The sequence below is a fragment of the Salvelinus alpinus genome, unplaced genomic scaffold (assembly GCF_045679555.1).
Source record: "Salvelinus alpinus unplaced genomic scaffold, SLU_Salpinus.1 scaffold_40, whole genome shotgun sequence".
Taxonomy (NCBI): domain Eukaryota; kingdom Metazoa; phylum Chordata; class Actinopteri; order Salmoniformes; family Salmonidae; genus Salvelinus; species Salvelinus alpinus.
In genome coordinates, this window is record NW_027255981.1 from 2,146,474 (window position 1) to 2,158,874 (window position 12,401).

Consider the following 12,401-nt stretch of genomic DNA (forward strand, 5'->3'; position numbering starts at 1 on the left):
AAAACATTTATGAAAAATACATGGTGTACAGCAAATGAAAGATAAACATCTTGTGAATCCAGCCAATATTTCCGATTTTTTAAGTGTTTTACAGCGAAAACACAATATATATTTATATTAGCTCACCACAATAGCCAAACACACAACGCCATTTATTCACCGTAAAGATAGCTTTCACAAAACCCACAAATAGAGATAAAATTAATCACTAACCTTTGGACAACTTCATCAGATGACAGTCTTATAACATGTTATACAATACATTTATGTTTTGTTCGAAAATGTGCATATTTAGAGCTACAAATCCTGGTTTTACATTGTGAATACGTAGCCATAATGCACCAAATTGTCCGGAGATATTTTGGACAGTCACGTTATCTAACCAAAAAACGCATCATAAACTTTACTAAAAAATACATGTTATGCAGCAAATGAAAGATACACTGGTTCTTAATGCAACCGCTGTGTTAGATTTTTAAAAATAACTTTAGTACAACATACAGCATGCAATATTGTGAGACAGCGCTCACATATTCTCCGCCTTGTTGGAGCCAACATATACCACAAAAATACGAAATAACATCATAAATATTCTCTTACTTTTGATGATCTTCCATCAGAATGTTGTGCAAGTAGTCCTAGTTCCAGAATAAATCGTTGTTTAGTTTTAGAATGTCCATTTCTTCTGTCGAATTAGCAACTTTGGCTAGCCATGTGGAGGGCACATGTCCAAGAAATCGTTGCGCCTGGAACGAAAAATTCCAAAATTCCCAATAAACGTTGAATAAACTGGTCAAACTCGGTTGAAAATCCTACTTAATGATGTTTTTCTCATATGTATCCAATAAAATCAGAGCTTGGGCATTTCGTCGTGTATACGTAACGCATTTCAGAAGACAATGTTAGGTTCCCTTGTGCGCAGCTGAATACTGACAAAAGACCTGTCGGACCTGTCACTCCAAAAGCTCTCATTCGGCCTCACATCAAGCTAGACACCCCATTCAACCTTCTACTGCCTGTTGACATCTAGTGGAAGGCGTATGAAGTGCATACAGATCCATAAATATAAGCCAGTTGAATAGGCAGGCCCTGACACAGAGCCCCATTTTCAGAATTTTCACTTCCTGTTTGGAAGTTTGCTGCCAAATTGAGTTCTGTTTTACTCACAGATATAATTCAAACAGTTTTAGAATCTTCAGAGTGTTTTCTATCCAATAGTAAGAATAATATGCATATTGTATGATCTAGAACAGAGTACGAGGCCGTTTAATTTGGGCACGATTTTTTCCCAAAGTGAAAACAGCGCCCCCTATTAATTAATGCAGGGAAACTTAAATCCGTTATACCAAATTTCTATCAGCATGTTAAATGTGCAAGCAGAGGGGAAAAAACTCTAGACCACCTTTACTCCACACACAGAGACGTGTACATAGCTCTCCCTCGCCCTCCATTTGGCAAATTTGACCATAATTCTATCCTCCTGATTCCTGCTTACAAGCAAAAATTAAAGCAGGAAGCACCAGTGACTCGGTCAATAAAAAAATGGTTAGAGGAAGCAGATGCTAAGCTACAGGACTGTTTTGCTAGCACAGACTGGAATATGTTCCGGGATTCTTCCGATGGACTACACCACATCAGTCATTGGCTTCATTAATAAGTGCATCGATGACATCGTCCCCACAGTGTCTGTACATTCCCCAACCACCCCAACATACCCCAACCCGAAGCCATGGAGTACAGGCAACATCCGCACTGAGCTAAAGGCTAGAGCTGCCGCTTTCAAGGAGCGGGACTCTAATCCGGAAGCTTATAAGAAATTCCGCTATGCCCTCCGACGAACCATCAAACAGGCAAAGCATCAATACAGAACTAAGATCGAATCGTACTACACCAGCTCTGATGCTCGTCGAATGTGGCAGGGCTTGCAAACCATTACAGGCTACAAAAGGAAGCACAGCCGAGAGCTGCCCAGTGACACGAGCCTACCAGACGAGCTAAACTATTTCTATGCTCGCATCGAGGCAAATAACACTGAAACATGCATGAGAGAATCAGCTGTTCCGGACGACTGTGTGATCTCGCTCTCCGCAGCCGATGTGAGTAAGACCTTTAAACAGGTCAACATTCACAAGGCCCGATGGATTACCAGGACGTGTACTGCGAGCATGCGCTCACCAACTAGCAAGTGTCTTCACTGACATTTTCAACCTCTCCCTGTCCGAGTCTGTAATACCAACCTGTTTTAAGCAGACCACCATAGTTACTGTTCCCAAGAACACTAAGGTAACCTGCCTAAATGACTACCGACCCGTAACACTCACATCTGTAGCCATGAAGTGCTTTGAAATGCTGGTCATGGCTCACATCAACACCATTATCCCAGAAACCCTAGACCCACTCCAATTTGCATACCACCCTAACAGATCCACAGATGATGCAATCTTTATTGTACTCCACATTGCCCTTTCCCACCCGAACAAAAGGAACACCTATGTGAGAATGCTATTCATCGACTACAGCTCAGCGTTCAACACCATAGTGCCCTCAAAGCTCATCAATAATCTAAGGACCCTGGACTAAACACCTCCATCTGCAACTGGATCCTGGACTTCCTGACGGGCTGCCCCCAACTTGAAGCTCTCAACCTGCTACACTACAGCTCCGTCGATGAGAACGGGGGCATGCTCAGTCCTCCATCATCTCCTTTGTCTTGATCACGTTGAGGGAGAGGTTGTTGTCCTGGCACCACACGGACAGGTCTCTGACTTCCTCCCTATAGGGTGTCTCGTCGTTGTCGGTGATCAGGCCTACCACTATTGTGTTATCAGCAAACTTAATGATGGTGTTGGAGTCGTGCTTGGCTGTGCAGTCATGTGTGAACAGGGAGTACAGGAGGAGACTGAGCACGCACCCCTGAGGGGCCCCTGTGTTGAGTATCAGCGTGGACAGGTCTCTGACTTCCTCCCTATAGGGTGATCACCACGCTGATCCTCAACACAGGGGCCCCTCAGGGGTGCATGCTCAGTCCCATGCATATTCTAGCTTTTAGGACTGAGTAGCAGGCAGTTTACTCTGGGCACCTTTTTATCCACTGCCCCCTGTCCCAAAGAAGTTTTAATGCCCTCCTTGCCTGGTCCGTGAGTTTTGGTGGGCAGCCCTCTCTTGGCAGGTTTGTTGTGGTGCCATATTCTTTCCATTTTTTTATAATGGATTTAATGGTGCTCCATGGGATGTTCAATTTTTTTTAACCCAACCCTGATCTGTACTTCTCCACAACTTTGTCCCTGACCTGTTTGGAGAGCTCCTTGGTCTTCATGGTGCCGTTTGCTTGGTGGTGCCCCTTGCTTAATGGTGTTGCAAACCTCTGGGGCCTTTCAGAACAGGTGTACAGTCGTGGCCAAAAGTTTTGAAAATGACACAAATATAAATTTTCACAAAGTCTGCTGCCTCAGTGTCTTTAGATATTTTTGTCAGATGTTACTATGGAATACTGAAGTATAATTACAAGCATTTCATAAGTGTCAAAGGCTTTTATTGACAATTACATGAAGTTGATGCAAAGAGTCAATATTTGCACTGTTGACCCTTCTTTTTCAAGACCTCTGCAATCTGTCCTGTCATGCTCTCAATTAACTTCTGGGCCGCATCCTGATGGCAGCCCATTCTTGCATAATCAATGCTTGGAGTTTGTCAGATTTGTGGGTTTTTGTTTGTCCACACACCTCTTGAGGCTTGACAACAAGTTCTCACTGGGATTTAAGTTCTGGGGAGTTTCCTGGCCATGGACCCAAAATATCGATGTTTTGTTCCCCGAGCCACTTAGTTATCACTTTTGCCTTATGGCAAGGTGCTCCATCATGCTGGAAAATGCATTGTTCGTCACCAAACTGTTTCTGGATGGTTGGGAGAAGTTGCTCTCGGAGGATGTGTTGGTACCATTCTTTATTCATGGCTGTGTTCTTAGGGAAAATTGTGAGTGAGCCCACTCCCTTGGCTGAGAAGCAACCCCACACATGAATGGTCTCAGGATGCTTTACTGTTGGCATGACACAGGACTGATGGTAGCGCTCACCTTGTCTTCTCTAGACAAGCTTTTTTCCGGATGCCCCAAACAATCGGAAAGGAAATTCATCAGAGAAAATGACTTTACCCCAGTCCTCAGCAGTCCAATCCCTGTACCTTTTGCAGAATATCAGTCTGTCCCTGATGTTTTTCCTGGAGAGAAGTGGCTTCTTTGCTGCCCTTCTTGACACCAGGCCATCCTCCAAAATTATTTGCCTCACTGTGCGTGCAGATGCACTCACACCTGCCTGCTGCCATTCCTGAGCAAGCTCTGTACTGGTGGTGCCCCGATCCCGCAGCTGGATCAACTTTAGGAGACGGTCTTGGCGCTTGCTGGACTTTCTTGAGCGCACTGAAGCCTTCTTCACAACATTTGAACCGCTCTCCTTGAAGTTCTTGATGATCCGATAAATGGTTGATTTAGATGCAATCTTACTGGCAGCAATATCTGTGAAGCCCTTTTTGTGCAAAGCAATGATGACGGCACGTGTTTCCTTGCAGGTAACCATGGTTGACAGAGGAAGAACAATGATTCCAAGCACCATCCTCCTTTTGAAGCTTCCAGTCTGTTATTCGAAAATTAATATTTGTGTCATTCAACATTTTTGGCCACGACTGTATATATACTGAGATCATGTTACACTTAGATTGTACACAGGTGGACTTTATTTAACTAATTATGTGACGTCTGAAGGCTGTCTATCGTTGTCTCTGATTGAGGACCATACTTAGGTAGCCTTTTACCACCTGTGTTTTGTGGGTAGTTGTTTTCTGTTTTGTGTCTGCACCAGACAGAACTGTTTCGCTTTCGTTCTCCTGTTTGTTGTTTTTGTTCGATTTGGTTTTTTGGATTAAATCATGAACACTTTAAACGCTGCACCTTGGTCCACTCTTCCTTCAGCCCACGAGAACCGTTACAACCAGATCTTATTTAGGGGCTTCATAGCAAAGGAGGTGAATCAATATGCATGCACCACTTTCCTGTTTTCTTTTCATTTCACTTCACCAATTTGGACTATTTTGTGTATGTCCAATACATGAAATGCAAATGTATTTAAATTACAGGTTGTAATGCAACAAAATAGGAAAAACACCAAGGGGGATGAATACTTTTGCAAGGCACTGAACCTGTACATATTACCCTGCACATTGACTCTGTACCCCCTGTATATAGTCTCGCTATTGTTATTTTACTGCTGCTCTTTATTTACTTGTTCTTTCTTATTCATATTTTTTAAACTGCATTGTTGGTTTGGGGCTTGTAAGTCAGCATTTCACTGTATGTGACTAATACAATTTGATTTGAAGAAAGAATCATTTATATGAAGTCATTAGAAATAAGAATTTGTTCTTAACTGGTTGAATAAAATATAACTCTCCCGCTGACCCTCCTTCTCTATTCCGTCCTAAAGGTGCAGGAGAAAAGGGAGTAAACGTAGAATTGAACAAGCCGTCGGATCTGAGCTAATATGAGAGAAGCGTCCTGCCATCACCTGCTGCTGCTGTGGACAGATGGGGAAAGAGGGATGGATGGCGGGATAGAGGGAAGGAAAAAGGATGGTGGGATGAAGAGGAGAGACGAAAGAAACCATCTTGGATTAGTCCGCTTTCTTTAAACTTTAATATTCAAAGTTGACACACACAGACCCTGAATGTGATGTCATTGCACTGCAAGGAATCATCATTATTTCCCAAGTTTCTGTTTTTGCTTGTTGCTTTGATTTTTGGGCTTTATTATGTGAAGAATGCCGGTGTAAAAATGAGCTATGGAGAAAAATAATATGTATTAAGTGAACCGAATGCCAAACAAATATTGTTGTGAATTTTGGGGTGATGAAAGAAGTGTACCCATATGTCAGACGGGTTGTCATGGTCTCCATCGGATGGATCTCTCACTGTTCTAAAAAAAAAAAAAGGTACAAAAGACTGTGCGTGATGTTCCTAGACAGGAGGTTGCGGCGCACTATAGGGCTGACTCAAACCATACTGCGCTAATTTGGATACGTTCTTTTCACATGATCCTTTGCATCACGATTCTAGTAAATGAGGATGATGAGTAACCACGCCAGACCAGTACAACTAGTATTGGGCCGGTTTGGCTTAGTTGAGTGAAAAGGCTATTAATAGCTTGAGCTGCACTGACTCGAATAAGATAGAAGTTTTCACATTTTTTGCAAACTGCGGTAGTGATTTTCACATTGCAGGTATATTATATTGACTGCGGTGCTGTTTTGTGTCCTGGCACTCATTGCTTGGTAACTGGGTCTTGTTCATTAGGCACCAAACAGAAGAAAATGGACTGAAACTGACATGCTCGTTTTCCGTTGCAAAACTGTTGTTGCTGACGTTCATATCACCTTTGTCTTAAAAACCAAAAACTGTTGAATTTTTTGTAAAAAGTTGGGGTTTGTTAGTGCAGTTTGAGTCTACTGCTGTATGGTCTCATCATTACAGCGTGTGTGTGTATCTGCACGTATGCAATGTGTGCGATTCCTTCTCTAACCACTGAGCCGAGGTTGAAAGTGAGTGAGAGAGACTGTAATAATACCGTCATGACTATTCTCTCTGACTATACACCATCGCCATCATGTGGTCACATCTGACCAATGAGTTTATCAATAGGAGAATTGACAGACCTAACTGAATGCGGCAGGTATCCTAGCGGTTAAGAGTGTTGGGCTAGTATCTGAACGCTCGCTGGTTTGAATCCCAGAGCTGGGGTGGAAAAATTTGTCTTTCTGCCCTTGAGCAAGGCAATAACACCCAACAACAACTGCGCCGTTGACGTCGATTAAGGCAGCCCCCCGCACATCTCTGATTCAGTGGGGTTGGGTAACTGATTAGGTTTTCCATTTCTCCATCCACCCTAAAACATACCAAAGAATCCTTGCATGTGATTTTGTTCAAACTGTATTTATTTGACATTGATCTATTCATTTATCAATAAATCAGTTGACAAGTAAATAAGACAACATTTAGAGAACAATGTATGTATGTGTTGTTTGCATCAACTTTAAAATATAAATTCCAGTATGTAATTACAGACGTTTCAATTGGTTCCATTGTAAAGGGCAAGCTCAATCAAGCACAGCTGAAATATACTTTTTTTCACCCATGTCTGAATATATCCCTTCATTGCAGAGTCTCGTCAGGAGCTTCTCTTCCCAGGCCATGTCTCACATTACATCCACAGGAAAGCCAAGGACCTTTTTCTAGTCCCTACTCTTTTGGTGTTTACAAATGTATGAAGGAATAAAATGGGTGCAAGGAATATGGAGGAAACTCCCCAAATAAATGTTGATGACGGCTCTGCCAACACTGTTTACGTAACGACAAATGACAGTCGCTGCACAGAGCTGTTAGAGAGAGGTTGAGTGAATAGCAGAGTCTGGCTTGTTCTGCTCTAACCAGGAGTATGGTCTCTACTATCAGGAGCAGGGCAGCTATTGCATTCAGAAAAAAACACCAAGATGATTCATGAAATGGTAGTTGTTGGCTTTCGAGTTCACATCAAGAGCAACCAAGAAGACAAAGATCAGATGAACGGTACCGGCCAGGATGAGAAATGTTCCGCCAATGACCGTCACCTTGTCTTTGAACAAATTCCACTTGAGGTATTCAGTGCACTTGGCCCAAGGATGCTGGTGATGATTGGTCACGAGCTCGTGTATATCCCAGTTTGTCATGCTCGCCTCAATAAAATACTTGAAGGAATAAGTTGCAACTAGTATTGTTTTTTGAAGTAGTAGCTCACAAGCGCAGCTCCTAATACCTGTCCACAATAACATTTTGAAGGAATAAGTTGCAACTAGTATTGTTTTTTGAAGTGGTAGCTCACAAGCGCAACTCCTAATACCTGTCCACAATAACATTTTTTTGAAGGAAGAAGTTGCAACTAGTATTGTTTTTTGAAGTGGTAGCTAACAAGCACAGCTCCTAATACCTGTCCACAATAACATTTTTTCAACAGTTTAATTTAACTTACATTCAAACAATGAATCCTGATCTAGGATAACTTTTCAAAACATGAAATTATTTGGCTTGCTCTGAAAGGATTTGGCTATAAGCAGAACTGTAATGGGGAAACATAATAATTGCCAGTATGGACATCATCCACCCTGCCACTCCCAGGGTGTTGACCACAAACTCCATCCAACTCTGCTTCAGTGGGGCTTTAGGAGGTATTGGAGGGGTAGACCGTTCTATACAGCATGGTCCCCCTGGTCAGGTGTGTGCAGACCACAGTGGTCATGATAAATCCTATGACTCTCTGTCCATGCCCATCAACATGCTCTCTTCTACACCTGCCCTTTCTGGAGGAAAGGTGATACAGTAAAAAGCCTTCTGTCTGCTTTACTGCGGTGTCAAACATTAGGCTGTCGTGGAAACACAAACAATTAATAAAGACGTGGTTGTACATTTTCATTGTATTTATTTTTGAGATTTTATTAAAATGAGAAAGTAAATTTGGCATTGTGATATCAACAATTATAAGTGGACAGGCACGGCTATATCCTTTTTGTTTCTTTATTCCGAACACTGCTTGACATGGCCTCCACGCAGCGAGCCATAACGTCCATCTGCTCTAGCACACATACAAACCAATGGTGCATCTTAACACTAGATGACTGACAGGTGGCGCTATTTTGAAGTCACTGTCACCATTTTTGTACCCCTCCAACACTTTGTCAAGCATATTATATAACAGACACCTTAATGCATACTTTTAAATTGTATTATATGAACAAACAAAACACAAATAGTTTTTCCTTAAAGTAGAATTTTTTGAGAATACGAATGTTACTGTTCACTCTACAACAAATAAATACTTAAAGATATGTAATTTTGCCCTTGAAACATTAAATTGAAATAATGTAGCATTCCATTCATTCCTATGGAGGACTGCTCCTTCTGAGAAGTACCAATATGGCGGACAGTGGCTTCAAAGTCTCTCAATGGCCAATACATATCAAATTTTATAATCAACAATCTAGTGTTTTAATACATAATTGATACAAACCCCTACAGCAGGGTTCCCCAGCTGGCGGCACGTAGGCCAAATTTGGCCCGTGGGTGGTTTTATTCCGCCCCAAAACTTTTTTTCTTGTTTTAATTTTGGGACATAAAAGACTGTAAAAACACCAGGAAATCAGCTCCAAGTGATTTTAATTTTGGAAATCTGTTCCAAACTATTCCCACGCATAATATAGACACATGATCGTATACAAATGTAAGCATAGTTTGAAATGATCTGTTTGTGATTTTTGCGGTCAAATTTTTAACAGATCAGGTTCTGCATCGTCTCAACAACCACATAGTCATGCCTTGTGTATTTTAGTGCGTTCCAGTTTACCACATTCCCTGGAGATAACACCTCCCCCTTCATGTAGCTTTGGATCTCACATGGAGAGAGCACTCTGTCCCACATGTGGACATCGGTCTCATGTCCGTAAAAGGAATCATACACATCAAACCCACCAACGTATGCATCTTGGTCCTGACCTAAAATAATACTCGGTGTACCAGAGATGGAGCCGCCGGCTTGGAGAGCTTTCCTCGCACTTGGCTTCCCATTCACCCACAGTTGAGTCAATCCTGTACTGGCATCCCACGTCCCACAAACAGAGTTCCACTCGTTCATTTTGTCTGGCAATCCCCAGAAATAGATACCTTGGTCCTGAATGTACACCCTGTAATTTCCCCCATCTCCCCTGAAGATGACAAAACCATCAGCATGAGAAGGCGTGGCCAATGAGAAAATGGTCAGCTCCTTCGTCTGGTAGTCAGTGAAAAATCGAACGCAGACAGTCACAGCAAAAAAGATTTTGTTCATGTCAGGGGTTATCTTGACATAGGCGGTGTTTGACTCTCCTGGGAAAATGATTTCCTTCCCTGACATGTCTGTTACAATTAGAATAATATTCATTATTAGAGTTGCAAAGGGAGGAAATATTCCCTGTAACTTTCAAAATGTAGTGTTTGAAAATTTCCAGAACTTAGGAAAATGACAGGGAATTTTGCAATCCTATTAGTATAGTAAGTAAGTACTACTGAAACACATGTAATTATTCAACAATTCATAAAAGTTATTTTGGGCCATCTCCAAGATTTCCGTCTTACCTTGTGGCACAGCATAGCAGCACGTAAAGACCATCAGAAGCCATGTCTGCAGCTCCATTTTGTAGTTTCACTTGGAGTAAGCACTAATGTTATGGACACATCCTCAAAGGATATTCCTATTTATAGTATAGAAAACGGACTGAAAATGGGAGGAACTACCTGTATGCACTTATGAATGCAAGCCAGACATAACACATTCCCCACTTCCTTGTTTTTGATATTGGTCTAGATTAGAAAATAGAGTCATCTGAGAATCTAAATTCATATGATTGATCAACATTGCCAGTTTATCATGATGTTTTATGTTCTGCCATCAGACTTTCTAGGTCAAACCAATTTCTAGATCAACAGGTGTATTAGTCGGCACAGTTATTAGGTAATGGTATTATTGAGAAAACATCATAGTAAGGTACTTAATTGTTACCCAGATAAAAACAGCTGTATTGGACCTTGCTCAAACTCTATTGAATTTCTGATGTTGACAACTGTGCCATACAGTTCGGAAAATATTTTTGTACCGATTCCATGGTACAGGGTGTATGAGTTCATATATAAAACGACACAAGATTCAAGACTTTGTGTTTGTCAGCTAAAATTATTATATAGAATTTATGCCACCAACAAAATTTTGAATATTTGGGGCATAAAATCAAAGCTCTGCAGATTTTGTTGTGAGGATACAGAATCAATAGACCATTTATTTTGATATTGCCCTCAGGTAGCCTGTTTCTGGTCTCAGGTTCAGGAATGGCTGAAATTGCATAACATTGATGTAAAATTGACCCTAGAAATAGTACTGTTAGGAGATCTGGAGAGACAGGGTCAGTCAATTACTAATATACTAATACTCTTAGTAAAAGTATTTATTTTCAACTTGCAATCTGTGGATTCTATCCGATTAGATAGATTGAAATTGTACGTTAAACATCACAGCATAGATGAAAGCATAGAAATCCGAAGAGGGTGGCCAGCAGAGATAGGTGGGATGGGCTGAGGGAAGCTGAGGGTTGGGATGTGGAATTGGAGACAAGTGGGAGTGGAGTTGCTGGGCGAGAGATAGAATGATGGTCAAAGATAAAAGTATAAAAAATAAAGTTGAATGACACTGAGGACGTAAATAGTGCCAGACGTGCACTCAAACATATACAATTGGCCTTGCTGTTATGATTGTAGTTGTCCTTGATGTCCTTTTAGTCAATTGTCTTGGTTGTTGGTGGGGGGTTCTTAGGGCTTTTTGTAAAATATATACACTGCTCAAAAAAATAAAGGGAACACTAAAATAACACATCCTAGATCTGAATGAATGAAATATTCTTATTAAATACTTTTTTCTTTACATAGTTGAATGTGCTGACAACAAAATCACACAAAAATTATCAATGGAAATCAAATTTATCAACCCATGGAGGTCTGGATTTGGAGTCACACTCAAAATTAAAGTGGAAAACCACACTACAGGCTGATCCAACTTTGATGTAATGTCCTTAAAACAAGTCAAAATGAGGCTCAGTAATGTGTGTGGCCTCCACGTGCCTGTATGACCTCCCTACAACGCCAGGGCATGCTCCTGATGAGGTGGTGGATGGTCTCCTGAGGGATCTCCTCCCAGACCTGGACTAAAGCATCCGCCAACTCCTGGACAGTCTGTGGTGCAACGTGGCGTTGGTGGATGGAGCGAGACATGATGTCCCAGATGTGCTCAATTGGATTCAGTTCTGGGGAACGGGCGGGCCAGTCCATAGCATCAATGCCTTCCTCTTGCAGGAACTGCTGACACACTCCAGCCACATGAGGTCTGGCATTGTCTTGCATTAGGAGGAACCCAGGGCCAACCGCACCAGCATATGGTCTCACAAGGGGTCTGAGGATCTCATCTCGGTACCTAATGGCAGTCAGGCTACCTCTGGCGAGCATATGGAGGGCTGTGCGGCCCCCCAAAGAAATGCCACCCCACACCATGACTGACCCACCGCCAAACCGTCATGCTGGAGGATGTTGCAGGCAGCAGAACGTTCTCCACGGCGTCTCCAGACTCTGTCACGTCTGTCACATGTGCGTGTGAACCTGCTTTCATCTGTGAAGAGCACAGGGCGCCAGTGGCGAATTTGCCAATCTTGGTGTTCTCTGGCAAATGCCAAACGTCCTGCACGGTGTTGGGCTGTAAGCACAACTCCCACCTGTGGACGTCGGGCCCTCATACCACCCTCATGGAGTCTGTT

The 12,401-nt window shown here is 42.1% G+C and overlaps 2 protein-coding genes across 3 annotated transcripts in view; one reads left to right on the top strand and one right to left on the bottom strand.

Moving 5' to 3' along the window:
- The window catches only part of LOC139566959 (egl nine homolog 1-like), a 46,354-nt gene extending 38,565 nt beyond the window's left edge, over positions 1–7,789 (top strand). For both annotated transcript variants that reach the window (XM_071388347.1, XM_071388348.1), the window contains exon 5: positions 5,475–7,789. In XM_071388347.1, the coding sequence (XP_071244448.1) occupies positions 5,475–5,495 (21 nt within the window). In that variant the 3' untranslated portion in view covers positions 5,496–7,789. The remainder of the gene's footprint in view (positions 1–5,474) is intronic.
- Positions 7,790–8,545: 756 nt separating this feature from the next.
- Positions 8,546–10,240, bottom strand: LOC139566968 (C-reactive protein-like). Its single transcript, XM_071388354.1, has 2 exons — positions 10,183–10,240; positions 8,546–9,963 (listed from the first exon to the last, which is right to left on the bottom strand). The coding sequence occupies exons 1-2, from the start codon at positions 10,238–10,240 to the stop codon at positions 9,341–9,343; spliced, it is 681 nt and encodes a 226-aa protein (XP_071244455.1). The 3' UTR covers positions 8,546–9,340.
- Between the last annotated feature and the right edge of the window lie 2,161 nt (positions 10,241–12,401).

What these genes read in the sequence shown, in the direction of transcription:
- LOC139566968 (XM_071388354.1), bottom strand. Translation starts at nt 10,240, where the DNA reads ATGGAGCTGCAGACATGGCTTCTGATGGTCTTTACGTGCTGCTATGCT. An exon ending in CTGCTATGCTGTGCCACAAG is followed by an intron (nt 9,964 to 10,182) that starts GTAAGACGGAAA and finishes TAATTGTAACAG; the next exon opens with ACATGTCAGGGAAGGAAATC.